Here is a 26,313-nt window from a genome sequence, read left to right as displayed (position 1 = left end):
GACAGTGTAGCGATTGGCCGGGACACTCGCAACATGTGCGCCTGTCTGGTCCGCATAAATTCTGGGACACCTCTTCTGCTTGACCCAACCCACACAGCGTCCCCGGGCCATTTTCGAGCGTCGAGGATAATCATCTCAAAGTGCTGCTTGTGTCATGGCTCCTATCGCCCAGAAAGCTCTTCTCCTTCCGGCCCCAAAAGCTCAATGGACTGTTGACGAAGTGCCCGTGCCTACGCCAGGCCCAAAGGACGTCCTCGTCAAGATCATCGCCGTTGGGCTCAACCCAGGCGACTGGAAGATTCAGACGTACGGGATCTCCATGGTCGACTACCCTTACATCGGCGGTTTCGATGCCGCCGGACTCGTCGAAGACGTTGGCGCAGAGGTCATCACTCTGGCCAAGGGTGACCGAGTGTAGGCACAACACCCTGCTTATTCGTGCCCACGAGGATGCTTGCTCACGCGATCGACTATAGCTTGTACCAGAGCGGGTTCGGGCGTCCGGAGGCAGCGTTCCAACAATACGGCATCGTTGCTGCGGAGATCGCAGCGAAGGTATGCTCTGGAATGTGTGGACGGTTCAGCTCAACTGATACACGAAACACCGCAGATTCCACCGAATCTCTCTTTCGAGCAGGCAGCATCTGTCCCTCTCGGCCTCAACACCGTCGTCCTCGGACTGTACAACCGCAACCCCGGATCGACGAGCATCGGTTACCCTGCCCCTTGGGAAGTGGGCCAGCCAGCCAAGCCCAAGAGCGTAGGCTACCCCGCTCCCTGGGAAGAAGGCGGCACGACCAAGTTTGCCGGAAAGCCGGCGCTCATAGTCGGCGGATCGTCTTCCGTCGGTCAATACGGTGCGCATCTCCTCCAACTCATACTGCATGCGTGGAGCCGAGTGGTATGTGCGCACAGCTATCCAGCTCGCGAGGCTCTCCGGGTTTGCGCCCATCCTCACCACGTCGTCGCTCCGCCACGAGGAGTTTCTCAAGTCTATCGGCGCGACGCACGTCATTGACCGCACGCTCCCGCCGGCCACTGTCCAGAGCGAGGTTCTCAAACTCGCCGGAGGAAAGCCAATCGAGTTCGCGTTCGACCCGGTCTCGGCCGCGGACACGCAGACGCTCGCATACGACATCCTCGCCCCAGGGGGCAACCTCCTCTTAGTCAATCCGGAGGCAATCCCTGCGGAGAAGAAGAAAGACGGCGATAACAAGAGGGTCATGCCCGTGTTCGCGGACGTGCAGACCCCGGCGACCAGAGATGTCCTCGTCGCGCTTTACAGCCGGCTCACGGAGTGGCTCGAGACGGGAACGATTGTGGTACGTGCGCTGATGGGTGACTATACGCCGAGAATCCGGGCTGACTCATTGTACTTGGTAGCCTAACCGTGTCGAGGTGATTCCTGGCGGCCTCGCTGGCATCCCCGACGGAATCGAACGCGTGAAGAATAACCTGGTGAGCGGCAGGAAACTCATCGCCCATCCGCAGGAGACGCTGTGAGATATTCGAAGAAGTGGAACCTGGAAGCCGGTGTATCCATATAGGCTCCAGTATCCGAGCGGCGGAATAAGTGGGATCTCAGGACGTTGTCATTGAGGTGATATCTATTGAGACAGGTCACGTATCATATAGTAGCCGCGAAATTTGGATCTTTGTCCAAAGCATAAGTACTGTTCTTAGTGGCACCTGATCATTCTTCGCGTCAACCGATTCGGTCCACATCCGCCCTCACCGCGACCGGTCATATATCGGATGGTCCGTCACGTCGACCTTCAAGCTGCAGTTCATCGCGAGGCGATAGAACTTGCGCCGATAGTGCGCGAGGAACCCCTCGGAAATTGCCGCAGGACTGTATAGTCCGATCTTCAAGCTTTGCAGCGTCGTGGGCCCGCCACGTTCCCTGCGCCATTCCAAACACGCGATGATACGGTCGAGTAGGGCCGCTCCCTCGACCTCGTCCTCGATATCGCCGTAAAGCGCGAGGGTGTCGAGTTCAAGGCAGATGACAGGCGCGGCGCGGTGGGGTAGTGCCGCGTTGAACATCATGAGGGCGTCGACTAGGGTTCCCGGAAACGACGTGAAGTGTTCGTCGTCGGCGATGAGGTGGCGAAGGCCGGGGAAGGGAATAAGGGCGTCAGCCCAGCAACGTTGGTCTATTGTGTCGTAATCGCCGGTAGGACCGCAAACCTTGAGAAGTGTGACGTCCTTGGCGTCCGAAAACATGTACTTGAACATCGAGAGGATGACGGTGAAGAGTGATAGCCGGGTCTCTTGTGCGGTGTCGAATGCGGGATTGCATAAGTTGGTGTGGAGGGTGAGCAACAACCTCGGCGATGGTTGATCTGGGTACCGAGCGCTCAACTCGGACTCGGAGCTGTGACCCTCTTGTGCATATGCAATGATTTGGCATTCTTTGTCCTGAACCGCGACCTCGACACCCTTGCAGGAGTGCAGTATGGGCAGGCGGGACTTGTCACGTGGGAGCATCACTAAGATCGCCCCGCCGCACTGCTCAGGGGATGCCTCTCGTACGATGCCGCAAAGATGGACTGTGGCGGATGTGGGGACGATGAGCGCAGACATGATTATGCCGATGGCGACGGGGTGATCCTCTATTTCCAGTAGACGCAACCGCGAGGCATCAAGCGGACGACGTGCGCTGGCGGTAACACCTCCAGGCGGGCCGACATGCGGGGCGAAGCAGCGGGTGAGGGAAAGCTCCTCTATACGCGAGAAGTTCCCGAGGCATTCGAGCCATGAGTCAACTGGAAGCCCAAGGAACACCTCCTCGACACTGGTGCCTAGTTCCAAAACGCGCACTTGGGAGGCCAGGGCCGGCGACCAACGCATCCAACCGTTGATCATCTTGATAGAGCTCAGCGAGGGAAATCGACTCTGAGAATCTGAGGGGAGGTTGAACACGGGGAATTCCCTTCGAGCGGGAGCCCCAGAGGGGTCCACGGCGTCTTCTTCGTAGTGCACAACGAGCGTTGTGAGTGCCGGCAAATTGGCTGTCCGCAGCAGTTCGCGCATGTAGGGCGTGCCAGAGGAACGCAGTGGATCGGCTGTAAGTTGGTCCACGCGATCTGGGGCCATTTGCACTTGCTGAGACTGCATATGGACTCTGATCCCGTCCACAGTAGTCGCAAAGATGGGCCAGGGTGCGCGAGTAGCTATAAGAACAGAGGTTGGACGGGAAATGAGGAGGTTGTAGCGGAGTGATTGGGTGGGAACTTACACATCGTGATACTAATTCTGACTTGCGGGGGCGATGACAAAGTTGAGAGCGAGGTTGAGGATGGGGGTGAGTAGGGAGGGAGCCCTGCATATTTATACTGCTCTGGGGCACAGCGGATGTCCAAGTGGCGTAAGCTTTGACCATTGAGGATATTGCGCCAGGCCCCTGCGGAAATACACGATGAAGCCATTCAGTCCAAGCGGCTCGATCGTCATTAGCATCTCGAGGGCAACGGCGCTCCACCTGATATTATATGGAATATTGTTGCAGGCCTGGAGCTGTACCGGTCAGCGATATTCAATGTTTGCATTCGCCTTCCGACGAAATGAAACGTGTCCAAGTTTCGCAAAACAACGAAACGACGGTCGACCACTGGCAACGCGGAAGTTGTACGCTGCATCCAAGCGTAAGCTAGAGTCAGGCCGCCGCGTAGCTAGGACCCTACGCCGACGCCCCGCTCGAGCCCCTCCTTACAAGGCTTGTAGACGCACCAAGTTAGCAGTAGGCTATGGCGGCCCCTGGCATGTGTTGGTCGAGCTGCTAGGCCACATAGTCACTAACGACGTGGACAAGAATGACGTGGAAAACGTACTTTGTTTTACGGTCGTGGAAAGACGGATAGACTCCTTGCGAGACCACACATGGACCCAGCTGGCTTCGCGGGGATGAAGAGGCACAGTGGCGTCCCGCTGTCGATTCAGATTGTTCGTACATACAACATGTACCATATTGATACAAACGTGACATCTGCAATTGTCTTTCCCGGTTTCGCTCACACAAGTCCAAGGTCCTGCAACAAAAACCCTCCTCGTCAGCAACCGATCCCCCACCAAAAAAACGACACGCACCTTCTCGATCAACCGCTGCGCAATCGGGTGGAACGCCAACCGATGCTCCGTAAACACCTCCACCGCGAGCTTCTTGTCCGCCCTTGCGACCGCGCGGAACAGCGGCCGGCAGAACTTCATGCGCCCGCGCACGATGCCCGTCCCGTCCGTGCCGACGATCCACTGCGCCGCGGGGGCTGCGAACTGCTGCGCCGCGGGCGACACAGGGTCAAGCAGCGCGACCTCGTAGAAGCGCCAGCGCAGCTCTGCGTTGGGGGTGCCGAGGAAGCCATACAGCGTGCCGAGGTGCTGGATGTGCGTGTGCGGAAGCGCGGCGTATGATTGGAGGCGCTCGAGGAAGACGACTGTGGGAGGGGGTAGCGTGAGTAGGGAGCGGGGAAAGAAGAGGGGAGCACGTACTGCTCTGGTTAGCGTTGAAGGTGGAGATGTCGGCCTCCGTGAAGTTGAGCTTGGAGACGTCAACCTCCTTCCGGGAGGCATCCCACCGCTCGGCTAGCGCGAAGGCCTCACGTGCGAGGGCAGTGTCGTAGATCATCTCGACGGGCAGCTTGAGGCCCTCGCCGTACAACCATTCCTGTACGCGCCAACACGTCGTTAGTCCGCAAACAGGCGAAATGAACTGCGGCGCGGAGACTGACATCCCACTTGACGCTGTTGAGCGCCTTGATCTTCTCCTCCCCACCATGCTTCTCCCAATACGCATACAAATGCGCCTTCCAGTCCTCCGTCGTGATGCTCTTCCCCATATACGTGCTCACATAGTCGTGGATGTACGGCAAGAACTCATCGAGCCCCCCGAGCATGCGCTCCAGGTGCAGCAGGAAGTTCGCGCCCTTCTCGTACGGCACCGTGCTGTACGCGTCGTCCGGGTCCTCGCCGACGTCGAAGTCGATCACGAGCCGCTGGTACTTCGGCTTCTTCTCGTACTGCTTGAGCGCGTCCTGCAGGGATTTGGAGCCGATGAGGAAGGAGAAGCCGCGGTCGGCGGGCGTGTGCAGGAGCTGGAGGAGCACGCGCTCGATGTATGTCGTCCAGCCCTCGTTGAGCCAGAAGTGTGTCGAGTTCGCTTGGCTATGGGTCCTGTTAGTAGGGAAGGATGTGCGGTAGGGAGGCAGCGCAGACGTACGTGACGCCGTTGCCGAACCAGGAGTGGGTAAGCTCGTGCACAACAACGTCGACCTGGTTATGGTTAGCATATATTATCATCCGGCGACTTGAGCTTGCCCTCACCAAAGTACGGTCGCCAACCAGGAGCGAAGGCGTAAGGAAGGTCAGACATGCGTTCTCCATTCCGCCGTAAGGGAACGAGGGTGGGAGGACAAGAACATCGAACACGCCAAACCGGTATGGCGGCAGGATTTTCTCAGCCGTCGACAAGAACCTAGTGGTGGAAGGTGAGCAGCCATGTCCTGCAAGAGAGCTTTCTACATAGTATAATGTGCATACCTCCCGACATCCTGACTGAACTCCCAGTAGGTTGCATCAATGAGCTCGGGCTCGGCCCAGGCGCCAGTCGTCCACTCCTTACCCTCGACCGCAGGGAGAGCCCGGTAGCGGAAGTTGCCTACGGCGATGGCGATGAGGTACGACGGAATGGGCACAGGCTATGAGGACGCTATTGATGAGCACGCAGTGGAAATATTGGAACAAAAGCATTTATACCTGTTTGTACTCGTACGTGACGGCGTCCTTTCCGATTTCCTTGCCGTCGTGCGCGGGCCCGTTGGACGGGGGCGAGACGCGAATGGCCGAGAGAAGGGCCGGGAGGACAGATTGGATTTTTGCAGTGTAGGTCTGGGCGGCGCAGGATGACTATGATATCCTTCGGGAGTGGGCAGCATCGACGTACAATCTTCACGGAGGGAGAGTCCTGCAGCGGTGCAATGCTACGAGCGTAGATGGGCTGGCACTGGCTGAACACGAACGGGAATTTCTTTCCCTGTGTCTGTCTATGGTACGCTATTAGCATCTGGTTAATTTTAAATGACACGGATGAACGGTGCCTACTCCTTTTCGAGCCATTGCAGCGCATCGCAGTCCTTGGTGGTGCTGTAGAAGATCTGTACGCGGGTCTTGTCTCCCACGGCGCGATTGGACGGCAAGAGCACCTTGAGCGGCGTGCCCATCACTTTGTGTTCTGCACCAAGGGAGAACTACGCTCCGCGTAAGCGATGGGGCTAAGGGAGAGTGGGATAAACATACATTCCCGGGCCGATCCTCTACGATGACCTTCTGGACGTCCAGATGCTGGGTGTCGAAACTAACGCGGCCGTATAAATGAGTGTGAATTCTCCAATGTATGTAGACGTAGATACGTACATGACCTCGCGGACATCGGCCTTCTTCCATACAAGGGTATGGGTGACGGAGCCGGAGAGGGTCTGCTTGTCAAAATCGACGGCCCAATCAAAGTCGACGTGCTCGGAGGCGACATCTTGCCAGTTTGTCTGGGTAGTCGGGTCTGAAGGGAGAGTCATCGTGATGTAATTGTCTGACACACGACTGTCGGTTGAGGGTGGCTGTGGCCAAGAGGGCAGGAAGGAGGACGGAGGAGAGTCTGGCGAGATCTTGATCGACGGGCAGATCCTACTCAGCAGGCGCCCGTGCCTAATCCGGAACGAGGATGATCGCGTGCGGGCGCCTGAGCACAGAAAGTTGTTGCTCCCTCTCCTCAGCCACATTCGCCATGTCTCGCCACGCCGACAAGATTGGTGCGTCTCTCGAATATATCAGCTGCACAATATACAGGAGCTTATCGCGTACTACCATATAGGATCATTGCTGTTCTGCCCCGATTGCGGCACCTTGCTCAATCTGCCGCAGGACGGCCAATTTCAGGTTACTTGCGAGCAGTGCGCCCATGTCGAGCCTGCAAGCTGTACGTTCGCGTGTCTCTGTCGTCTTCACCCTGCACTGATATGTCCCTACTTCATGTACAGCCTATGAAAACATCGAGATTATCACCAAGTCCCATCCAGACGCATTCCCCTCCGCCCTTAGACAGAAGCGGAAGACTCAGACGAAGGAGCACGCCGCAAACGAGGACTTGCTCAAGGTACATTGCTTGGATGTTAATTGATGAAGAACGCGTACTCATCATGTCCGGGACACAGGTAACTGAAAAGTGCCCCGAGTGCGGACACATGGAGGCGTATTCCAAGGAAGCACAGGTGCGTCTTGCGTCGCTTCGCGTCGTGTTCACCGCTTGACTGTGCTTGATAATCTCGCAGCTGCGGAGCGCAGACGAGGGCTCGACCATCTTCTATACCGTACGTGGCCTTCTCTCCACGTATGCACCCGGACTCACCTGGCCTGTACCTCGCAGTGCGTCAAATGCAAGTTCGGCTGGCGCGTCAACAACTAGCGTGCTCCCTGCATGGTTTTATCGCACGCCTCGCGTGTGGGCGCAGCACGGAGTGTATGGGATTGCTACAAGTAGACACCAGCGTTGCAGAACATGGCCACGACGCCGAACCCGCCAAGGAGGGACGCGGTGGACGCCACGGCGAGCTCGCGCACGGGAATTTTGTCCTTCGGGAGTCTGTGGGCGGTGTGCATGAGCATGAGGGCAGAGAATGGCATACGTGGAGGACTGACGTGGAGAAGTAGAAGGCGAGGGCAAAGGTGGCACCGAGGAGGACGAAGGCGATGTAGGGGAGGAGGCCGACGGGGATCAAAGGAGAGAAGGGCGGCGTGGCCTTGTGCAGCGCCTGTGTGTAGCGTAGAGTGAGCAGGAGAATCACAGGGAACAAGAGAGGATGCGTGCCTGTATGCTGGCGTAGTCTGCCATGGCGGTCGGAGTGGAGGAGGAGCGTGCTGCGCCTGAATGAGGAGGAGGCGGCCCAGTCTGACGTACTCGTGGCACCGACAAACACGCGTCATCAAAGCCCATATCAACCCGGCTCGCCCCTCCCTACCTCCTTCCCTCCTCTCCCCCATCCGCCCCACCACCGTAACGTCCTCCTCCACGCACACGACACCCTAGACGACCAAGGTATGTGCTCTTTCCTCGCCGTCTGCCAGCGAGGCGTGCTCGGTGCTCACAGCGCCCGTCACCCGCCAGATGTCCGCGACTCAAAAAGTACAGCAACACCCGGCCTTCATCCAGGCCCAGGACAAGGCGAACTACTACGTCAACCAGCTCGACAAGGAGGTACGTGTCCCACCCCGTCTGCGCCCTCGCGGCCCGCGCGTGGCGTGCAACGCAACGTCCGCACGAAATTTGCCGCTAATCACGCGACACGTCTGCCAGCTCTCCAAGTACCCGCTCCTGAACACGTTCGAGCAGCGCACGCAGGTCCCGAAGAGCTACGCCTTCCTCGGCGTCGTCATCCTCGTCGTCATCCTCCACAGCGTCAACGCGTTCGCCTCGCCCGTCTCGAACCTCGTCGGCTGGGCGCTCCCCGCCTTCCTCTCTGTCCGGGCGCTCGAGAGCCCCGGCAACCAGGACGACGTGCAGTGGCTCACGTACTGGATCGTCTTCGGCTTCTTCAACTTCCTCGAGAGCTTCGCCCTCCGCGTCGTCCTCTACTACTTCCCCTGGTACTTCGCCTTCAAGAGCACGTTCATCCTCTGGCTCCAGCTCCCCCAGTTCCGCGTACGTCCTAGCGCTTCTCTCGCGCCTCGTGTGCGTGCGTCATGATCGGTGCTCACGCCATGTGCTTGTTGCTTCTCCTCTTTAGGGTGCGCAAACGCTCTACGGCACCGTCGTCCGGCCGATCTTCGTGAACGCCCACGGCAAGGCCAGCTCGCTCGCGCCCACCCAGCACGAGCCGACGGTCACCGCCGACGGCCTGCGCGAGCGCGTCGCGTCCTCGGAGTAAACGCCTGCGCTTTGCATGGCAAGATTGGGTTTTCCATGTCGTTCGAAGGATACACACTCTCACACATATGGCCCCCCTCTCTCTCACCCTCCCCCGCTGTCCCCCCGCCGTTGGTCCGACTCTCGTACGGGTACATACTGTAGTTGTACGGGGTTTTGCTGGCTGCTCCGAAGAACGTTTGTTTCGCGCTGTTGATGATTCTACCTTACGACTTTATACATTCACACATCGATGTAACCCCCTGCTATTTCGCTGCTGTCAATGAAGGTTGAACAGTGAAGAGCTATTGCTGTGCTGGTGGTCGTCTTGCTCGATGACTTTTATGTCGCGCTGGCATGATATGCACCGTATCGGGAGGCGACCAATTAGACTATCGCCATCACTCTGCCCTTCCAGAACTAAACCGCGGTTGTTGTTGACGACAGCGTAACAGAAGGATCTGTGGGAATGCGCAAATGCACCGGTCCCGCAACTAGGGCCGACTTCATATACATGATGACATCTTATGGATCACTGTGCTGAACGGTTCTGCAACGACGGCATTCAATAAATTGAGCAATCAGCCTCTAGCTTCCAACGACAGGGCGAGACATTATGTACTACACAGTAGGGTATGTAGTAAGTAACCACGTCGTATGCGCACGTCGTCCAACGAAGAGGCGGAGCAGGCCGGCGAGGCGGTTGGCCAGTCGGTAAGTAGTAGCTAAACAGTACCTAATGTAATCTCCCGGCCCATTCGCGAGCAAGTAAATACTGGTATACAGCGGCGATCTCGCCCCCCTTTCCCCACGTACGACTCTGCTATGCCATGTTGACGAGCGACGACGCAGGGAGCGGGATTGTGGCGGCGGCGTCCACGTTCGGCACCGTCGACGCCCGTCCTCGGCCTCCGGGCACTGCATCATAGATGACAGACGGTGGCCCCGAGCGCCGCGCGCAGACCGCAGCCTAGGTCCACGACACGACGCTGACAGCGCGGGAGTCCGAAGCGGGGGAACGCTCGCGCTATAGCGGCCTGCGGTCTAGAAGCTCGAAGACGCATTGCGCAACGGCGGCGAGGATGGACAAGGGGGTGGACGAAGGGGGTAATGGAAGAGGACGTGGTGGATGACAGGTGGAGCGGTCTTCTGGGAGGGATGAGCGCCATGGGCGGCAGAGGGCGGAGATGAGAGGGGCCAATCGTCGGGAGGAAGCGCACAGCATGTGCGTATGTGCACCAGCGAGTGCCGAGTGGGGGTGGCAATGTATCCGGACGCGGCGGTAGAATTGGACGCGGACGATGAGATGGCGAGCGTGCATCCGGTAGAGGTATCGTTGAAGCAGCAGTGGCGAGGGGGTGGGGAAGAGCAAAGCAAGGCATAACGGATCCTAATCCAGGGTCCGGTCGATGGTCATCACAGAATAATACAGCCCCGCCGCCGCCCAGGTATATCTGCAGTCAAAATAGGGCGTAGAGCGAGAGTCGGGCGCGGCGGCGGGGGATCCAAGATGCAACGGGCAGCAATATACAACAGCACAGAATAACAGAGCATCTTGCAGACGACGGAGAGAGCGGGCGGGACGGGGCTTGGGGGCGGACGAGAGCCCAGCGGTATCTTGCAATGCGAGAGTGGGCGTGCGGTGCACGGGTGGTGGCGGGATACGGCTAGCGGGGGCTCTGGGCGATCATATTGACCCGAATAACGGCGGGATTGCAGCTCCCGGGTGCAAGGCTCGGACGAGCGTTTTGCAAAGGCACCTGCGTGCCTTTGCGCCAGGGTCTGGGCGCGCTATGCGGTAGCAGCCCGGTGTGGATGCGAGGGCCGGTGGTCGTGCTTCTCCTCGTCTCGTCGGGGGTCGGCAATGTACGCACTAAACACAAAAGACGGGATCAGCGCGCGTTCGCGCAATGAAACAACGCAACAACTAGGACGGGCCGCGGAAGATGGATGAAGGCACGGGGCGCGCGCGATAAGTTCACAGATAAGGTGCGCGCAGCCCGAGTCGGCGTATCGTCGCAGTGGGCGGCGATAGCCCCAACTGCAGGCCCCCCGAGGCCCGATAGGGCGAGAATACCCGGGCTCGAACGACCCAGCGAGCGGGCGCGGCGCAAACCCAAACACGCAACAGGAAAGAGAAGCCTCGGGATCCAGGAAAGGCACTCACAAGGTGTCGTCGACCTCATCGGTCGTGTCCTTCACCCGCATATGGATCATCGGGAGCGCGAAGACGAGTCCCGCGACGAGTAGGACCCATGTAGAGATGAAGATATTCATGAACCTAGTATCGGGGTCAGCCGCACACACAGCGACGAAGCAGAACGGCGTTCTCGACTCACGGGAGCTTCACCGCGTCCGCGCGCCATATGCCCGCGGCACCTGCGCTCTGCAACGACTTGTCTGCAGCGTCCGGCCGGGATGTTCCAGGAATCACATGGGTGCAGTAGATGGTCAGCGACCGCTCAAACGCCTCAGAAGCTTAAGGTACGCACAGAAGCCAGAGAAGTTCGCGAGCTTCGCGGGGTCATTTGACATCGCGCCCATGAACCAGTATGCCGTCGTCTGCCACATCGCGTCCAGCAGGCCGCAAAAAATGTAAAACCATAGCCGGCTGACGTAGGGCTTCTCGTGGATGTCGATCTTGTCGCTGATAGTGCCGCGCGTGTACTCCCTGCGATACCGGCGCATTAGCAGGCCGCGGGGGATGATTAGAGAGGAACACGCACCGTTGGTAGAAGAGTCCCCAGACGTGGACGACGAAGACCATGAAAAACAGCACACACCAGCCTGTGAAGGCACGGAATCGACGAGAGAGGCCGCGCTGGTCGAGCAAGAAGCCGATGCTGACGGAGCCCACGATCTGCGAGAGCCAGTATACGAGGTTGTTCAGCGCCCTCGCGCGGATGGTGAATATCGCGCCATTGTAGTCGCTGAACTCTGCACGAAAATTCTTCAGCACGCGCAGTCCCCAAATATTGCAGTTACTTACGCCAGGTGTAAAACCAGTTGCTCGCGAAGAACATCGGGAAGAGGAGGATGATGAACGGGTCGGTGCGCAGCGTATACCACAGCCCGTAGAACTCCGTCCGCCATGACGGATGGCGGGGCGTGATGACGCGCGTCCCGTCAGAGCGGATCATCTTGCGGGGGTCCGCCATGAGAAGGGGGATGAGGACACCGATACCTGTGAGAACGAGGAATCCAATCTGCGGTGGGGTGAGCCACTGCATCAGCGTTTCGTCAGAACGGGCGCAGAGCGGGCTGTGCGTACGTATGTGCCGTTGGAGACTGCGACCAGGAGGCCCGATGAGTACACGGAGTTCACAGGACGGTCAACGCTGGCTGTGCTCACCGGAATTGGACTGTGGGCGGTAACGAGGGTAAGCAAGGCCGGGAGGCGCGGAGGGGGTTCGAATATACACACAGTATTGTCGAAATTGTTCCCAAGGGAGACGGCCGCACCGACGACGCCGCCGAGGTTGAAGATGGACCAGAAGATGCCGATGAACATGCCCTTCTGGCCCTCGGTCGGGTACGCGAGCATGAGGGAGCCCTGGGCGGTCCAGAGGAGCCCTGCGCAGATGCCGAGGACCACGCCCGCGCCGATGACAAACCCGCCTGCGTCGCGGTGGATGTTGTATGCCCTGCGGACATATGTCAGCAGCTGCGTACACTGCAAAATAAAAGAGCGACATACAAGTAGGAGCCGATGTAGAGGGCGTATCCGGTCGAGCCGAGGAGGAGCGTGAGGCGCGAGCCCAGGACGTTGTTGATCGATCTATTCCCGCCCGTCAGTCTGCTGCGAACTCTAACTCTAAGAGAGACTAACCCGGCGAAGAAGGCGGCGACCGCAAACGTCGCGTACAGCGCCGAGTTCGCGTTCGAGTTCGTCGTCGAGTCCAGCTGCCCCCCGCCGCCCAGCCCCGTGAGCGCGTTGAACAGGCCGGGGCCCATGAAGCACACGAAGCCCAGGAAGAACACCTGCACGACCGGGTTGTAGTACACGCCCTTGAAGCCGCGGTACTGCGGGTGCGTGTCGAGCGAGTGGATCGCGCTCATTCCGTCCGAGTGGCTGCCCTCGCCGTACGCACCGTACGCGCCTCCGTCGATCCGACTGTTGCGACTGCCCTCGGCGGACGCGCCGCTGCCGCTCGCGCTCGGGGTCATCACGTACAGCTCGCCCTCCTTCGCGCGCCGCGCGCGTTCAAACATGGCCTCGCGCGGTGGTGTTGTTCGTGAAAGCTCGTATCCCGGAAGTAGGTCGTAAGAAAGCTGAGAAGAGAGAGAAACTGGAAGGGGAAGGAGGGACGGGGCTCGCGTCGCGCGATAGCGCAGCAGCCGAGAGGAGGGAGAACAAGCAGAAGTGCGGGGGAGAAGCGCGAGCTAGAGTGAATTACGGTAATATATGAGACGGGATCAGCGCCGAGGGGATCAGGAGACTGCGCAGGCGCCCCGGTCTCTCTCGCTCTCGCGACGTTGCTCTCTCCTTCTCTCCATCGAACTCCCTTTCGGGCCCACCCATCGAGGGCCATCTCATCAGAAAACACCGCTCTCTGTCCTCTTTAACCCCCATCGAGATCAGGCACCGTGCCCGCCGACCATCCCGTCCGTCATTAATCCCCGCTCCGTGCTCTCTCTCTATCTTCCCGGGCTTCGCGCTACTTCGAGCTCGAGCACATACACGCCCAACGCGCATGACCCACAATGCTGTCCCCGTGCTGCCACTGCTGGTCACGCCCGCGACACCATCGGCCCAGGGGCACCGAGGGGCACGGCGACGCGCCCGCGCCAGACGCGTTCCGCCACCGACCGCATCCTCGGATTCCTCCGCCCTAGCAGTCGCTATTCCCGGGCGACGGCGCGCGAGGGTAGAGCGCACACCGGGGAATCGCGAGAGTGGCAGCGGCGGTGTTTCGTACTTATCTACATCACCTCCGCTAGTCCCTGCGCAACCCCCCTAGCTGGGGCCTGGGTAGTGGCGTTCGCTATCGCACGCCCTCCTCTCCGCCCAGCTCTGTTGTGGCTGATTTCGTCGCGACGCAGTGCCTTGAAAACTGCACGTATACAAGCACCCGCCGCGTACAAAATTCCTTGGCAGCGCTGTAGGCAGCTGTAGGTGCGTGAGCACTTATCCCTATCGTACTGCGGTACGATGCTGCGTTGTCAAGCGATACGCCAGGTGTCCGGACGCGGGAGATGATCATGTCTTTGGTCTGCCTCGCTTATCCCCTCTGGTGCTTCTAGCGGGCAGGTTTCATTGTCGCGTGCCTAGCTAGGAAGAACCCTTGTAGGCCAACAACGGTCCGAGGATTTCGTCCATCCGCCGCGATCGGGCACTAGCCTTGGGCTACCGGCTCCGCCGCGGCGCTTGGGACTGAATACGGGCAGCAGTCTCGTGCAAGTCCTTGTGTGCAGCGCGTGCGGTGCTGTCTGGCCCAATCTGTGATTCAGGCTGATGCAGGTGGACCTCGCGGAGAATGCAGATGCTGATCGCTGATGCTGAAGAAACGATGGGGTAGAATTACTGTAAGTAGGGTTACACACGATAGCAATACAACGATACATAGCCAGAGCATCCTCGAAAACGGTCCGATACGCCACCGTGCGAGCACGAGCCCATCACGCATACTAATCAAAGATACCACCGTCAGCATCTCCTCAAATGGACGTCGATGATGCAGACTCACCCTCGTGAAGGTGCCCATCGTCATGAACGTCTCCTTCCTCTTCGGGCCGTCGCTCGACGAGTACAGCGACTTCACGGCGTCGCTCATCCCCGCCTTCCGCCGCGCCTCCTCCTCCGCAAGGCTCGCCGCGACGCCCCTGCTCGCCGCCGCGATGCTCGGGTTCGTCGACGGCAGCGCCTGTTTCTTCGCCGCGGGCTCGGCGGCGGCGTCCGCGGCAGCCTTGCGCTTCTTGCCTTTCCCCTTGGTCTTCACGGGCTCAGCAGCGCGGCGCGCCTCCATGGCGGCGCGCATCTGCTCCTCGACCTCGACCGGGGGGTTGAGCATGCGCACGTCGGACGCGCGGTCGTACTTTGCGCCGCATTGCGGGCACAGGTCGAGGTCCTTCGCCTGCTCTGAGTCTGCCTCCTTTCCGGCGGCGCCGGGGGCCTCTGTGGGCGGGGTTTTGGCAGAGCGAGAGACCGCCTTGAGGCCGCCTTGGGAGAAGACGCAGCCACAGGTAGCGAGGTAGACGAAGGGCTGCACGCCGTTCATCTCCTTCAGGTTCAGGGGGCAGACGAAGGGCGCGCGGGTGGGCGCGGAGTCGGAGGAGCTGTCGGGAGTAGTTGTCTTGGTGGGGTTCGGCGTGAGCTTCAGGACCTTGACGTCCTGCACGAGGTATTAGATTGGACACGTCGGGGTGTAACATGGCAAGCATCCCAGAATATCAGGACTCTGGATAGGTCCAGGAACTTAAAGCAAATGATAACTGTTCAAAATCTCTTTGTACGGGGACAACGGATTAGTGACAGTTATAGTTTGCTTCAAGATCTTACAGTCTTTCGAGGGCCGTAATATCTTGCCCTGTAACGGTGTACACACCTTGAGCGACCGGATGTGCCCGCAGATCTCCTCGCCGTCTCCGAAAGACGTCCGATCGAGTAGGAATTCTAGCAGCGCATCCTTGTTGTACAGCTTGCCTAGTGGACACGATACGACGGGCTCTTGCAAGGGACGCTGCAAGCATATGAGTAGAGCACTGGACGGATACATTCGATTTCGCACACCTTTGACAGCGCGCAGAAGAACCACATCGCACGAACTTGGTTCGCCTTGTCTGCCTGCTCAGCCTAGACTGCATCTCAGCTCCGGTTCCGCTACTGCTCTAATCAGCTAGCGCTCACCTTGGCCTTGGTGCGGACAAGATCTCTCCTGTCCGGGATACTTCCTCCATCATTACCCATGGCTGCAGAGACCGACACAAAGATACAAGCAGAGAGGTGGTGGTGGTTGGAGGCGAAGTCGCTCACGCCCGGCGCCTATCCGCGAGTGCGGGGGAGTGCTGACTAATCCGGATTTTCAGGGGGACGGGCGTCTGTTCTACCTTGTTCCGCTGCTGTGGCTTGGACTGGCTCACCTGGGTCTGAGGCCGGCACTCTCTCTCTTTCTCTCACCCGCCGCTGCACCCGACGCCGTTCTATGTCGAGTCCCCTCTCCTCGCTGGCCCGCATCTCCCGCCGTGCCCCCTCATAGCAGCGTCATGCTGCAGGAACTGTCTCATATGGACCGCATCACCCAACTGCAGGATGAGATCCAACAAGTTCGTCCCTCCCCCCCTTCTGCGCGCGCTGCTCCCGCTGACCCCTGTCCCGCCATTCGCAGCTGCTCACGATAATGTCGCACAGCATCGCATACCTCACCTCGCGCGCGAACTTCGTGCAGGTCAGCGCGGACGTGCCCGTCACGAAGGCGCGCAACCCGGACAAGTACGACGCCCCAGACGCGTTCGAAGGTCACTCGCGCCCTCCTCCTCCCGCGCGCGCTGTCCCCCGCTGAACGCGCCCCTTCTCCCCCCTCTTCTTGTAGCGAACAAAAAGGAGCTCGTGTCGGACCTGATCGTGAAGGCGAAGCAGGTCGAGTACCTGATCCAGTCCCTGCCCGAGCCGGACCCGGAGGAGGAGCAGGTGTGTGGCTCCGGCTCCTTTCGCTTTTTATTCTACGTATCTTACGTGGCGGGACGCAGGTCGAACGGCTGGAAGCCCTCGAGCAGGAGATGGCCGACGCCAATGCCGAGTATGTCCAAGCCGTGAACCGTGCCAGTAAGTGACGCGTGCTGTGCGCGTCTTTCACGCGCTGAACGTGTTATTACGCGTCTAGAGAACCTCCACTCCCAAATATGCGACGTGCTCCGCAATATGCTGGACGAGCCTGACATTGTCAAAGATGAGGCGGGCTGAACTCTGAAGCTACCTTTAGCACTGCGCGCCGGCCGTAGACCGTTCATGTATATATTTGCTGTGCCTGTCGATATTTACATCATCACCTTTTTGCTGTAATACATGAGCGCAATTCAAGGTGTCTTGCTGGGCATGACGAGGCGGACAGCACTGCGACTACCAATGCGGCGGTCTTTCCAAAGAGTGGAAGGTTGCGAAGGTGTACATCCACAGGGCACATACAAAGTCGGATACTTGACCTACACACGTACATTCCTAACCCTCCACAGCGCTCCTTCCAAGATACAACCAGACTGCTCACCGACTCCGCACTCTACTTGAACCCACCCCAAAGGTCCCCAAACACATCGTCCTTCTTCTGCGTAGTAGCCGGCGCGGGCTGTGCCGCCGGCGTGCTCCACACATCGCTCGTCGAGAACAAGCTCTGCTGCTGAGCCGGCACGCCCCCGCCCAAGCCCCCGCTCCCCCAAATATCCGGGCCCGCCGGCGGCGCTGCAGGCGCACTGTTCCACCCCGAGCTCGCGCCCCACATCCCCACCCCCGCGTTCCCCACCATGCTCGTCTGCTGCGGGACCGCCTGCTGCTGAGGCTGAGGCTGCCCCCAGCCGGCCTGCGGCTGCATGCCCCCGAACTGCCCAAACTGCCCCTGCGCCTGCACAGGCTGCGCGCCGAACATCCCAGCGCTGTACGCAGGAGGGGCGGCGGCGGGCGCAGCTGGCGCCGCGGTGGCGAAGAGCGACATGATCTCGGACGTGACGTCCTTCTTCGGCTGCGCCTGCTGCTGGGGCGGCGGGCTCGCGGGCGCGTGGAAGTCGAGCGAGAACAGGTCAAGGGCCGCGCTCTGCGGCTGCGGCTGCACCTGCTGGGGGGCCTGCACGGACGCCGGCTGCTGCTGTTGCAGCTGCGGCGTCTGGCGGCTCGCGGCGACCCCTGCGGAGAGCAGCTGGTGCGGCTGGCCCTGCTGTGGGCGGGCGCTGACGGATGCACGGGAGACGTGGGTGGGAGCCGTGGTCTGCGCGGGGGCGGGGGCGGGCTGCGAGGACGCGGCTGCTGGGACGGGGGCGTCGTTCTCGAGCACGGCGGGGTCTTCTGGGGCGGGGCCCTCGCGCGCCCACCGCCTACTCTCGTACTTTGAACGGATATACGAGTCCATCTTGCTGTAAGTGAGAGGCTGCGTGAGGGCATGTTGCGCGTGCATTGGGTAGGGGGACGTACTGGTCGGGTGGGACGTGGCCTGCGCGCAGGTGCGCCTCCCAGTACAGGTTCGCTCTCCGGTTCCCCCACTTCTGTATTGACTGCAGCGGAGCGGGCGCTGTTACACCACGCACATGTAGCGAGAGAATCAGTAAGGACTCACGGCCATCTGCTCCGGGGTCCAGACATCGAGATCTACGGACTTGACTTTGCTGATATGCGTGCCCATGGAGCGATGGATGCCGGAGCATCGGATGCACAGAAACACGCCGCTGCGAGCGTAGACATCAGTACCACGGTGGGTATGGACCAACAAGTTCACGCACAGGTTCCAGGAAGCCCATCGTGGGTCTACCGCGTGTAATCAGTCCCCGCCACTTCCGAGCGCAAGCCTCGAGCGAGACCCACCGTTTCGTTTACAGTCCGCGCATGTCTTGTTTTCGGGCCTCTTCAGCAGCTCGCGCAGGGTCTTGGAGTTGCGTTCAGTCGTCGCCTTGTCCTGTCTGTGGGACATGGTGGTGGCAGAGGAACACGTTGAAGCGGAGCACAGGCACGGCGGTGGCGGGCGATGTCAACGCGGTCGTGCTGTGTCTGACTAAGCGCCCATACACGTACATACGGATGCTTTATATCATCTGCGAAACCCGACGTCATCTGTACTCGTATATAAACGCTGCAAAAATACAGTATGTAGAGGTACAAGGGACTCAACAAGCGCAACAGCACCCGTTGAGCCAAGTTATAGCCCGTAAAGCTTAATTCACGCCGTCCGCCATCTTCCCGAGCAATCGTTCCCGCAGCTGAATGAGCTCCATCTGCTTGTCTCGCGCTTCCGCAAGAGCATGTCGAGCGAGATCTATATTCTGCTCCGAGTGATTATGCGGGCGATAGGGCGAGTATGGGTCAAGGACGTACTGGAGGCAGGCCCTGGAAAGCCTCGACCTTGGCTCGCTTCTCTTTCAGGATCTTCTCCTGTTCCTTGAGGTTCTTACGAAACGCGTATAGCTCAGTGATGTTGATAGGTGGCGCCTCTGGCATATCGCTCTGCGATATCATGAGAGACGCCTCATATCCGGAGATGCAGGCGGCCAACCATGACTGCTTCGAGCTCTTTCTGGTACTCCTTCGCCTTTGATGTGAGCGCAGCCTTCTGCCTCTCGAGCGCAGGGACGTTGTCGTCCGCGCCAGGATCCGACTGCAGGACGTGCGTCCATCTGCAAGAGTGAGACACACAAAACAGGCTGTGACTTGGACTCACTTCTCCAATTGTGTCTGCTCGTGGATGAGAGACAAGAGATGTCGAGTGAGCTCGTCTTCCGCTTCACGCGTGCGAAGCAGCGAGCGTGTCACAGACAGCTCTTCCTCATCTAGTCGTTCTATTGCCTTGGAGTACCTTCTCCGCTGTTGTTAACGGGGTTCCGAAGAGGATGTCAGGCCCGCTTACGTTGAGAAAGAGAGGTCGTCGATACCGAGCGCATCCGCGATGTCAGTCAGGATATCTAGGTAATCTTCAACTTCCGGGGAGAGCTCTAGCGTGTCCAGGTGCGAATATGGGAGACCTTTTATGTCCGGTCAGGTCACGCGTGTGGGGTTAAGTTTAAAGGAATGGCGACCTTTGAGAGCATAGTAGCGTTCGGAAGCCGAGCCCGAGGAAGAAGTTGCGGATGAAGACGCCTCTGCCATAGATACTATCTTGTACTATCCCAGTGGGATCTAACAGACTGTGTGGTATCGCTCTGATCTCAAACGACGCGTGCCTAGGGAAGCAGCGAAGGCTATAGCTAGAGAGACAGGGGGATGAGATGGGAGGAGCGGGAGTGGCTGCTCGATTGTGGCTGGGGCGCCAAAGGCTAACGTCGCGTGGATAGACGCCCATCTCGAGATCTACGCGCGGTGGCAGCACACCGCAGCGTCCTCCCCTCCTCCTCCATCCACGTCGACCGCCCAACCCACCATGTCCGCCGCCAAAGCCCGTGCGGAGGCCCGCAGAAAAGCAATTCTCGCCCGCAGCGGCGACCGCCTCGCACGCATCACCTCCTCCGCCCGTGGCGAGGAGGGTGCCACCTACATGCACGACGGTCCGTCCTATTGCATCCCGTCCCTAATCCCAGTACAGCTCACGAATGTGTACTTGGATTAGACCCTCCACTGGCATCCCTGCCCAACCGCCCCGGGCTCTCCGACTTCGTGGGGGAGACATCCGCAATGCCCACCCCGCCCACCTCGTCCACTCCGTCGCGCAACGCCAGCGGCTCCGCGCGCTCGCCCTTCGAGGCGGCCGGGTTCGGCGCAGGCATGCCCGACCCCTCCGTCTGGTCCGAGGACCAGCAAGCACAGTTCATGAACGCCCTCCTCGGTGCTTCCGCCCGCGCCCCGGAGCAGCAGCAACCCCGCCTGCCCTCGTCATCATCGTCCGCGACTGCCGCGCCCTCCCTTGGCCCTGACGCACCTCTCGGAGACGACCCAATGGCTGCGCTCATGGCCGCGCTGCAGCAGGGCGGTGCAGGAGAAGGCGGGCCCCCGGCTTCCCAGTTCCCTGGAGCTGGTATGGGCATGATGGGCATGGCGCCACCACCGAAACCAAAGACCCTACTCCAGAAGCTCATGCCGCTCATCCACGTACTCGCCGCGTGGTTCCTGCTCGCGTACTTTGTGTTGTGGAAAGAGCCAGAGGCGTATGAGGCCACGACACATGGGTCTGAGCTGGCGAGCAGCCGCTGGCGGCGGTGGGCAGAGTTGGGCTGGAAGAGTCCAGACGATGGATTTGGCGTGCAGACAGTTGTACGTCTCCTTAAACTATTGCTTTGAGCCATCCGCAAAGTGCTAATATCTTGGCACAGCCATTCTTCTGGGCGTTCTCCACACTCGCCCTCGTGCTGCACTCGTGGCGCATATTCACGAACCTAGTACGTGTCACCGCTTTCCACAATTTCCCCTGACACGTTTCTGACCTTCGACTATAGGATCCCGTGCAGCCTCCAATGCTACTCGCGCTCGCGCTCCCGAGCCTACCCCCTCCACTGCCCGCGATCATCACCAACGGCATGAAGTACCTCCAAATAGGCGGGGTCTTCTTCGACGACCTCTCTGCGTTGATAGTAGGGATTGGCTTCCTCATTTGGGTGGCGGGCTTAGTGTCTTCATGAGCTCATGGGCTAGCTATACTCCTTGTAATCGAGCACGCTGTGTGTACTAATGGGACCATGATGACCTCATGACTTTCTGAGGACCGGACGCATCTCTACGCGTGAATAGCAGTGATTAGATTACAATATGGAGGTGTGTGCGCGCATGTGAATCCGTGTATGGAGGGGCGGGTCAAGGAAGGACAGCAGCGGCGCCGGTCTTGGCCTTTTGCACTGGGGGAGGTGGTGTCGCGGACTCGCCTGCCGCCGCGCGCTCCCTCTTGTACTTTTGCCACCATGGCCCGGCCGAGAGGTCAAGCAGCTCGTTGAAGATCGTCGACGACCACTTTCCGTCCATGTCCAACTTGTGCGTCGTGCCGTTTTCTGACACGGGACGCGGGCGCGGAGGGAGAGGAGAAGAGCCTGGTGAGTTCTACTGACAACAGTGCGCGAGCAGCGCGGGACTCACTGAGCTCGATGACCATCTCCGGCTTCCATACCTCCTCCTTCGTCTTGAGCCGCTTCTCGATCTGGATGTCGACGGCGGGGTTCACGTAGCGTATCCGCGGTAGCTCCTCCTTCACGAAGTGTCTGTCCCCCACGACATAGCACACACGCGCATTGACATCATGAGTTGTCACCCTTTGCCTCATCTACATTCTAGACGTACCGTGCGCCGAAGTGGTCGTTGCGGAACGCGTACGTGAGGCGCAGGCTCTTCAAGTTCGGGAGGTGCGGCTTCGGGTCCTGGTTCAGGCGCGCGAGGATGCCAGAGAGCCGCGACGGGCCCGGGATGGTCTTTGGTTTCCTGGGCATCTTTTACTGTTTCGACGCGAGACCACCAGAAGTGAGACGGAGGAAAGGGGAGGCGTAGAGCGAGGCGGGAGAACGAGAGCAGTGAGCGGTGGGCAGACAGCGGAGGCGCTTCGGGTACGGGCGCCTGCCGAAACTTGGGCGTTGTTTGGCTCTGTTGCGTCCCGGCGGCGCAGCGACTCGAATCCGTCTCTCCTTCTCTTTGTCTCTCTCTCCGCCGACCTCCAAGATGCTCCATTTACCTACTTACGGCAGCAAACACGATGCACTTTTCAAGGCCTGTCTCTGGTGCTCACTTTGCTCAAGCCCGCGATCTGTGCGCTTGGTGCGCCTTGGCCCACCGAATGGACGGACGTCTGCTTGGACTATACAGTGTCCGCATCATCATGTAGTCCCGCGTAGCCTGGGAGTGGTCCCCTACGGTCAAGGCCCACGTAGCTTTGACCTCTTTTTTTCTTTATGTTGAGTAGGGGGTATAAATGTCTGCGGCTCTTTTCCTGCTCACCTGCCATCTCCAACGTCGCCCTCAACCTTACCCCTCCACTCTGCAGAGTTCACATCGCTGCTCCAACATGGATCACGAAAGCATCATTCCCCCCTCATTATCGCGGAGGAGGAGTACGTACTCATAAAATACTCGACCACGTCCTACTGATTGACCATCGACCCTCCTTTGCATCTAGCTGGTCAGCCCGCGCCTTCGACAGTAGTGGCTTCGACGATAGTGGCAACTGGTGTCGACGGGACAAGATTTCAAATCACACCTTACCAGCGCATGCCAGTACATCCGGATCGGGTGGGTGGGCTTACAGCCCATCTGCTGCGCTCCTCCGACGTGGCTTACTTGCGCGAAGCCCTTAAGAACACCAGCTTCTCAATGCTGACGACGCTCACCGTGAGCCACGACGACTCGGACTCCACAAGCTCTTCAGGGGCCACCCTGTCCCCACCCCCCGTGTTCGACCTCTCTCACCTCCGGTTGCCCTTCATAAGCTCCATCAGTATGAGCCACGCTTCGATGGCACTGACGCCAGCCCTCGCTTCGCAATTGTGCTTTCTAGAAATGAAAAGCGGTATTGTGGGGGCTTCTCACCAGCTTCCTCTGGAACCCTTTCTCGCAGCCCTGGGGAGCTTCTCGCAACTGCAGAAGCTTTCCCTCATCCGTTGCTTCGCCGCGCCGCGGCCCGGTGGCCCGCCCCCAGATGTCGTCCCCGCCGCGCGTTCTCCTCTTTCCGCCTCGCGGTTGACGGACGTAGTGATAGAGGACTACCCCTCCAGCATTGGCCGGATCATGTCCGAGCTCGACGTCCCCTCATCCGCCAACGTCGTTCTCCGTGGCAATGCACGCGGGGCGACTGTCGAGCTGTGCCGGTTGTCATTCCTGGCGATGCTTCCGCATAACTTGCACCGTATGCAGATATTGCGCGCCTGCGAGAGTATCGAGGTCACAGTCACACACCGCATGTGCCGAGTCTACGGCTCAATGGCAAAAGGAGGCGACCACACCCCGCCGGGCGTGACGCTAGAGCTGGAGCTGGACACCGGCCTTTGCCACACCCAAGGCCATGCTGCGTATCCTGCTGCGCAGACTGCTCGGAAACAGCTACTTTCCTCCCTCCTCCGCAGCCTCGAGGAGATCTTCCTGATGACCGAGACCATCACATACCTCAAAATCCACGGCCCCGTCGGCGCCATAATAGCGGACGACTGGATCACCTCCCTCTTTCCTCTACACAACCTCCGCCACCTCGTCGTCGTCGACGAGTACCTCGTGGAGTTCCCTGACAGGCTGCTCGATTGCCTCCGCGCCCGGCCCGTGCTGCCCCCCGACGCTCCGCCCCTCTGTCCCGCTCTTGACTCCCTCGAGCTTTACGGCGACATCAAGTTCGAGGAAGAAGGAACGACCCAGCTCGAACTTCTCGTCTCAGCCTTGCAATGGCGCATGCAAAACGAGGGAATTACGACGCTGCGCATCTTGAAGGTCGGGCTGTTCAGCACGGTGGCATTGCCTGTGCAGGCCCTCGAGCACTATCGCCGCGAATTTTATCGCCTCACGTTGAAATCGGGCTGCAGCCTGGAGGTCAAGGTGTCGCCTTTGCATTCACGAACGCATGCCTGACGACACACCGAATGGGGGCACATGTAGGTCAGGTGGATCCACGCGAAGAGGTCCAGTACTTACCGCCGAGATCGCAGATATCATGTCTATGTCGAGATACGGACTCTGCGGCTACTACAAGATACTACTTACGTGAGCTGTCCTACTCCGAGTCTAATCATTGCCAATGACCGTTGACCGTCCCGGTACTGTGGGTTCGTCGGCGATGAGGGAACAGACGCTAGTATCGCGCCTGAGCGGCGCGCGAAGCACTGCCGACTGCTGCTTCCTGAGGTTGCGATCGGGCTGCTATCGGATTCAGCAGTGTCGTATCAACTCGCCATCGTATTCAGCTTAGTCGGAATCATGGCTTCGCGCATCATGAGTCGTCTCACCTATAGCTGCCGACATACCCGTGACTTCACAGCTTCGTTCACACGAATGAGTCTTCTATATGTACCGGAGGCCGCGCCTTGGCCTGAGCGCACTGCAGTACATCGCCTCTTCGCCGAATCAAATCCGATATAAGACGCGCTGCGCTGGAACTCCGTCAACCAATTCGCCCTGCCCCACACTACTTGGTGCGTAGACTAAAAGCCGCGATTCATAGATTTATCAGCTCAGTGTACGCCGATAGCAGATGCGCTCTCGGTAGTGTAGCATTCAAGGGACAAAGAAGTACGCGCGATTCTATTGTGAGCATACTACACCTGTTCTTGCTATCCGCCGGTCTCACTAAACACCGCTGCAATCTTAATACATAGACATCGCGATATCGCTTTGTTGCACCTTCAGGTTGCGACAGCCTCTAAATCTAACCTCGACCAAGCTCGACCCCGCTGACACAAGGGTACGCCAACTCTCTCCCCTTGCGCATTGCGACAATATACTTATCGGACGGTCACGCCAACAGTCATATTGCGCACAATGTGGCTCTTGAACACGAGGACGTACGAGCTCCAAAACTTCGTCTCTGGCCGAATCCCCCCGTATGCGATCCTCTCTCACCGCTGGGGCCGAAGTGAGGTGTCGTTCGCAGACATGCAGGACCTAAGCGTGGCGCAGGAGAAGCGCGGATGGGAGAAGGTGGAGAAGGCGTGCTGGTGCGCCTTGAACACATTCAACTGCTCCTGGATTTGGGACGACACTTGCTGCATCGACAAGTCGAGCAGCGCAGAGCTCTCGGAAGCCATCAACTCCATGTATGCCTGGTACGAGGCCGCGAGCATCTGCATCGCGTACCTGCACGATGTCGAGGATTGGGACGAGGATTTCCCAGAAGGTGCTTTGGCATCGTTCCGCGAAAGCCGCTGGTTCACGCGCGGGTGGACCATCCAAGAGCTCATCGCACCGCTCAAATTGGTTTTCTATTCGACGTCCTGGATAGAGCTGGGAACTCGGATGGACTGGGCGACCGTGTTGGAGGACATCACGGGCATCGATGCAAACGTTCTCAATCGCCACGGCACGGACCCCGAAGAACCGCTCTCCAGAAAAAGCGTGGCTGAACGGATGTCGTGGGCGTCGAGGAGGGAGACAACCCGGGAGGAGGATATGGCATACTGCCTGATGGGAGTCTTCAACGTCCACATGCCACCGATCTACGGTGAGGGTGGTGAAGGTGCATTTCGCCGCCTGCAGTTGGAGATCATGCAACGCACCAACGATCGCAGCATCCTGGCTTGGGGACATGACATCGAGGATTGGTGCCCCATACTACGCTCCCTCCCACCGGGGACAACATATCGACTGGGTAGCTGCGACACCCATGTCTGGTCACGAAGCCGCGTCCTCGCTCCGTCTCCTGCATACTTTCACCCGAAAGCGAACATGCGGATGAAGATCTTGAATGGCGACATGTACAAGTTACTAGATGTGGAGTCCATCGGGGAGCTGCATTACACCAACACCAACGCCGGGATTAGGATCCGCCTCCCTCTGCGCCGAAGCTCCTTGTGCGTCGACACCTTTTTGGAGCCTTTGACAGTATACTGTGCCGCCCTGGGCTGTTGCACCATAGATGGCGACGGAGGATCCGAGGGCGATCGACTGGGAATAGTTGCGCTGCTGCTGGTGCAGGCATCATCGGAGCCTGATGGAAGGTATGTTTGTTTGGAAGGCAGCGACAGGACCGAGCTCAGATCGCGATACTTGGGTGGAGAGGGATACCGGTACCGTCCATCATGCCTGAGGGCAAGACTGGCCACTGCTAGCATACCAGTCCTTGGTGAAGATCCGCTTCGTGGTTGGGAGGTCTCGACCATTTACATTCTCACCGATGTCGAGGACAGTG

At 59.3% G+C, this 26,313-nt stretch overlaps 14 protein-coding genes across 14 annotated transcripts; 7 read left to right on the top strand and 7 right to left on the bottom strand.

Annotated features, from left to right (window-relative positions):
• Window positions 1–154: 154 nt before the first annotated feature.
• Window positions 155–1,503, top strand: TRAVEDRAFT_110849 (GroES-like protein; the record flags this gene model as incomplete). The annotated part of the gene is made up of 6 exons (XM_008035122.1): window positions 155–414; window positions 477–555; window positions 611–713; window positions 765–857; window positions 895–1,322; window positions 1,384–1,503. The coding sequence occupies 6 exons, from the start codon at window positions 155–157 to the stop codon at window positions 1,501–1,503; spliced, it is 1,083 nt and encodes a 360-aa protein (XP_008033313.1).
• A 228-nt stretch (window positions 1,504–1,731) lies between these two features.
• Window positions 1,732–3,099, bottom strand: TRAVEDRAFT_42554 (uncharacterized protein; the record flags this gene model as incomplete). Its single annotated transcript, XM_008034075.1, has 1 exon — window positions 1,732–3,099. The coding sequence occupies one exon, from the start codon at window positions 3,097–3,099 to the stop codon at window positions 1,732–1,734; it is 1,368 nt and encodes a 455-aa protein (XP_008032266.1).
• Window positions 3,100–3,894: 795 nt separating this feature from the next.
• On the bottom strand, window positions 3,895–6,638 carry TRAVEDRAFT_140546 (bifunctional aminopeptidase/epoxide hydrolase). Its single transcript, XM_008035121.1, has 12 exons — window positions 6,409–6,638; window positions 6,292–6,349; window positions 6,097–6,242; window positions 5,939–6,038; window positions 5,752–5,883; window positions 5,536–5,693; window positions 5,320–5,470; window positions 5,216–5,268; window positions 4,728–5,160; window positions 4,489–4,663; window positions 4,090–4,433; window positions 3,895–4,031 (listed from the first exon to the last, which is right to left on the bottom strand). Exons 1-12 carry the CDS (start codon window positions 6,564–6,566, stop codon window positions 4,014–4,016), a joined length of 1,926 nt encoding a protein of 641 aa, XP_008033312.1. The 5' UTR covers window positions 6,567–6,638; the 3' UTR covers window positions 3,895–4,013.
• Window positions 6,639–6,775: 137 nt separating this feature from the next.
• On the top strand, window positions 6,776–7,941 carry TRAVEDRAFT_55821 (DNA-directed RNA polymerase I kDa polypeptide; the record flags this gene model as incomplete). The annotated part of the gene is made up of 6 exons (XM_008034231.1): window positions 6,776–6,800; window positions 6,863–6,967; window positions 7,029–7,144; window positions 7,203–7,259; window positions 7,320–7,358; window positions 7,415–7,941. The coding sequence occupies 6 exons, from the start codon at window positions 6,776–6,778 to the stop codon at window positions 7,451–7,453; spliced, it is 381 nt and encodes a 126-aa protein (XP_008032422.1). The 3' UTR covers window positions 7,454–7,941.
• A 211-nt stretch (window positions 7,942–8,152) lies between these two features.
• On the top strand, window positions 8,153–8,912 carry TRAVEDRAFT_33785 (uncharacterized protein; the record flags this gene model as incomplete). The annotated part of the gene is made up of 3 exons (XM_008033828.1): window positions 8,153–8,242; window positions 8,342–8,686; window positions 8,772–8,912. The coding sequence occupies 3 exons, from the start codon at window positions 8,153–8,155 to the stop codon at window positions 8,910–8,912; spliced, it is 576 nt and encodes a 191-aa protein (XP_008032019.1).
• Window positions 8,913–11,053: 2,141 nt separating this feature from the next.
• TRAVEDRAFT_110255 (MFS general substrate transporter) lies at window positions 11,054–12,949 on the bottom strand (the record flags this gene model as incomplete). Its single annotated transcript, XM_008035120.1, has 9 exons — window positions 11,054–11,171; window positions 11,230–11,290; window positions 11,383–11,561; window positions 11,617–11,827; window positions 11,880–12,096; window positions 12,162–12,178; window positions 12,311–12,534; window positions 12,588–12,668; window positions 12,720–12,949. The coding sequence occupies 9 exons, from the start codon at window positions 12,947–12,949 to the stop codon at window positions 11,054–11,056; spliced, it is 1,338 nt and encodes a 445-aa protein (XP_008033311.1).
• Window positions 12,950–14,388: 1,439 nt separating this feature from the next.
• TRAVEDRAFT_55818 (DUF602-domain-containing protein) lies at window positions 14,389–15,837 on the bottom strand. The gene is made up of 5 exons (XM_008034230.1): window positions 15,738–15,837; window positions 15,621–15,683; window positions 15,436–15,570; window positions 14,578–15,222; window positions 14,389–14,518 (listed from the first exon to the last, which is right to left on the bottom strand). The coding sequence occupies exons 1-5, from the start codon at window positions 15,795–15,797 to the stop codon at window positions 14,510–14,512; spliced, it is 912 nt and encodes a 303-aa protein (XP_008032421.1). The 5' UTR covers window positions 15,798–15,837; the 3' UTR covers window positions 14,389–14,509.
• Window positions 15,838–16,019: 182 nt separating this feature from the next.
• On the top strand, window positions 16,020–16,871 carry TRAVEDRAFT_159998 (uncharacterized protein). The gene is made up of 5 exons (XM_008035119.1): window positions 16,020–16,153; window positions 16,216–16,345; window positions 16,420–16,517; window positions 16,577–16,652; window positions 16,711–16,871. Exons 1-5 carry the CDS (start codon window positions 16,094–16,096, stop codon window positions 16,788–16,790), a joined length of 444 nt encoding a protein of 147 aa, XP_008033310.1. The 5' UTR covers window positions 16,020–16,093; the 3' UTR covers window positions 16,791–16,871.
• A 98-nt stretch (window positions 16,872–16,969) lies between these two features.
• TRAVEDRAFT_159995 (ArfGap-domain-containing protein) lies at window positions 16,970–18,509 on the bottom strand. Its single transcript, XM_008035118.1, has 5 exons — window positions 18,393–18,509; window positions 18,311–18,335; window positions 18,148–18,256; window positions 18,006–18,085; window positions 16,970–17,947 (listed from the first exon to the last, which is right to left on the bottom strand). The coding sequence occupies exons 1-5, from the start codon at window positions 18,496–18,498 to the stop codon at window positions 17,104–17,106; spliced, it is 1,164 nt and encodes a 387-aa protein (XP_008033309.1). The 5' UTR covers window positions 18,499–18,509; the 3' UTR covers window positions 16,970–17,103.
• A 168-nt stretch (window positions 18,510–18,677) lies between these two features.
• TRAVEDRAFT_159993 (uncharacterized protein) lies at window positions 18,678–19,757 on the bottom strand. Its single transcript, XM_008035117.1, has 6 exons — window positions 19,598–19,757; window positions 19,429–19,543; window positions 19,243–19,377; window positions 19,078–19,198; window positions 18,900–19,028; window positions 18,678–18,847 (listed from the first exon to the last, which is right to left on the bottom strand). Exons 1-6 carry the CDS (start codon window positions 19,665–19,667, stop codon window positions 18,740–18,742), a joined length of 678 nt encoding a protein of 225 aa, XP_008033308.1. The 5' UTR covers window positions 19,668–19,757; the 3' UTR covers window positions 18,678–18,739.
• Window positions 19,758–19,932: 175 nt separating this feature from the next.
• On the top strand, window positions 19,933–21,209 carry TRAVEDRAFT_26057 (uncharacterized protein). Its single transcript, XM_008033714.1, has 4 exons — window positions 19,933–20,062; window positions 20,125–20,765; window positions 20,825–20,890; window positions 20,948–21,209. Exons 1-4 carry the CDS (start codon window positions 19,939–19,941, stop codon window positions 21,128–21,130), a joined length of 1,014 nt encoding a protein of 337 aa, XP_008031905.1. The 5' UTR covers window positions 19,933–19,938; the 3' UTR covers window positions 21,131–21,209.
• Window positions 21,186–21,993, bottom strand: TRAVEDRAFT_26056 (uncharacterized protein). The gene is made up of 3 exons (XM_008033713.1): window positions 21,780–21,993; window positions 21,579–21,700; window positions 21,186–21,493 (listed from the first exon to the last, which is right to left on the bottom strand). Exons 1-3 carry the CDS (start codon window positions 21,923–21,925, stop codon window positions 21,303–21,305), a joined length of 459 nt encoding a protein of 152 aa, XP_008031904.1. The 5' UTR covers window positions 21,926–21,993; the 3' UTR covers window positions 21,186–21,302.
• An 806-nt stretch (window positions 21,994–22,799) lies between these two features.
• On the top strand, window positions 22,800–24,041 carry TRAVEDRAFT_42542 (uncharacterized protein; the record flags this gene model as incomplete). The annotated part of the gene is made up of 1 exon (XM_008034074.1): window positions 22,800–24,041. The coding sequence occupies one exon, from the start codon at window positions 22,800–22,802 to the stop codon at window positions 24,039–24,041; it is 1,242 nt and encodes a 413-aa protein (XP_008032265.1).
• Window positions 24,042–24,947: 906 nt separating this feature from the next.
• Window positions 24,948–25,703, top strand: TRAVEDRAFT_88321 (HET-domain-containing protein; the record flags this gene model as incomplete). The annotated part of the gene is made up of 1 exon (XM_008035116.1): window positions 24,948–25,703. A coding segment is annotated over one exon (756 nt), but the record flags the coding sequence as incomplete, so codon positions are not given.
• Window positions 25,704–26,313: the final 610 nt, after the last annotated feature.

Source organism: Trametes versicolor (genome assembly GCF_000271585.1).
Source record: "Trametes versicolor FP-101664 SS1 unplaced genomic scaffold TRAVEscaffold_1, whole genome shotgun sequence".
NCBI classification, from domain to species: domain Eukaryota; kingdom Fungi; phylum Basidiomycota; class Agaricomycetes; order Polyporales; family Polyporaceae; genus Trametes; species Trametes versicolor.
This window is presented reverse-complemented; position numbering and strand designations above follow the sequence as displayed.

What these genes read in the sequence shown, in the direction of transcription:
- TRAVEDRAFT_140546 (XM_008035121.1), bottom strand. Translation starts at nt 6,566, where the DNA reads ATGACTCTCCCTTCAGACCCGACTACCCAGACAAACTGGCAAGATGTC. An exon ending in TAGAGGATCGGCCCGGGAAT is followed by an intron (nt 6,243 to 6,291) that starts GTATGTTTATCC and finishes CGCGGAGCGTAG; the next exon opens with TTCTCCCTTGGTGCAGAACA. An exon ending in ACTCTCCCTCCGTGAAGATT is followed by an intron (nt 5,884 to 5,938) that starts GTACGTCGATGC and finishes TGCGCCGCCCAG; the next exon opens with ACCTACACTGCAAAAATCCA.
- TRAVEDRAFT_55818 (XM_008034230.1), bottom strand. Translation starts at nt 15,797, where the DNA reads ATGGGTAATGATGGAGGAAGTATCCCGGACAGGAGAGATCTTGTCCGC. An exon ending in TTGTCCGCACCAAGGCCAAG is followed by an intron (nt 15,684 to 15,737) that starts GTGAGCGCTAGC and finishes GATGCAGTCTAG; the next exon opens with GCTGAGCAGGCAGACAAGGC. An exon ending in TCTTCTGCGCGCTGTCAAAG is followed by an intron (nt 15,571 to 15,620) that starts GTGTGCGAAATC and finishes ATATGCTTGCAG; the next exon opens with CGTCCCTTGCAAGAGCCCGT.
- TRAVEDRAFT_159998 (XM_008035119.1), top strand. Translation starts at nt 16,094, where the DNA reads ATGCTGCAGGAACTGTCTCATATGGACCGCATCACCCAACTGCAGGAT. An exon ending in CGGACCCGGAGGAGGAGCAG is followed by an intron (nt 16,518 to 16,576) that starts GTGTGTGGCTCC and finishes GGCGGGACGCAG; the next exon opens with GTCGAACGGCTGGAAGCCCT. An exon ending in CCAAGCCGTGAACCGTGCCA is followed by an intron (nt 16,653 to 16,710) that starts GTAAGTGACGCG and finishes TTACGCGTCTAG; the next exon opens with AGAACCTCCACTCCCAAATA.
- TRAVEDRAFT_159995 (XM_008035118.1), bottom strand. Translation starts at nt 18,498, where the DNA reads ATGTCCCACAGACAGGACAAGGCGACGACTGAACGCAACTCCAAGACC. An exon ending in CGATGGGCTTCCTGGAACCT is followed by an intron (nt 18,257 to 18,310) that starts GTGCGTGAACTT and finishes CTACGCTCGCAG; the next exon opens with CGGCGTGTTTCTGTGCATCC. An exon ending in GGCCACGTCCCACCCGACCA is followed by an intron (nt 17,948 to 18,005) that starts GTACGTCCCCCT and finishes TCTCACTTACAG; the next exon opens with CAAGATGGACTCGTATATCC.
- TRAVEDRAFT_159993 (XM_008035117.1), bottom strand. Translation starts at nt 19,667, where the DNA reads ATGGCAGAGGCGTCTTCATCCGCAACTTCTTCCTCGGGCTCGGCTTCC. An exon ending in ACGCTACTATGCTCTCAAAG is followed by an intron (nt 19,544 to 19,597) that starts GTCGCCATTCCT and finishes CGGACATAAAAG; the next exon opens with GTCTCCCATATTCGCACCTG. An exon ending in AAGAGCTCGAAGCAGTCATG is followed by an intron (nt 19,029 to 19,077) that starts GTTGGCCGCCTG and finishes ATGATATCGCAG; the next exon opens with AGCGATATGCCAGAGGCGCC.
- TRAVEDRAFT_26057 (XM_008033714.1), top strand. Translation starts at nt 19,939, where the DNA reads ATGTCCGCCGCCAAAGCCCGTGCGGAGGCCCGCAGAAAAGCAATTCTC. An exon ending in TGCCACCTACATGCACGACG is followed by an intron (nt 20,063 to 20,124) that starts GTCCGTCCTATT and finishes TACTTGGATTAG; the next exon opens with ACCCTCCACTGGCATCCCTG. An exon ending in GGCGCATATTCACGAACCTA is followed by an intron (nt 20,891 to 20,947) that starts GTACGTGTCACC and finishes CTTCGACTATAG; the next exon opens with GATCCCGTGCAGCCTCCAAT.
- TRAVEDRAFT_26056 (XM_008033713.1), bottom strand. Translation starts at nt 21,925, where the DNA reads ATGCCCAGGAAACCAAAGACCATCCCGGGCCCGTCGCGGCTCTCTGGC. An exon ending in AACGACCACTTCGGCGCACG is followed by an intron (nt 21,701 to 21,779) that starts GTACGTCTAGAA and finishes CGTGGGGGACAG; the next exon opens with ACACTTCGTGAAGGAGGAGC. An exon ending in GGAGATGGTCATCGAGCTCA is followed by an intron (nt 21,494 to 21,578) that starts GTGAGTCCCGCG and finishes GTCCCGTGTCAG; the next exon opens with AAAACGGCACGACGCACAAG.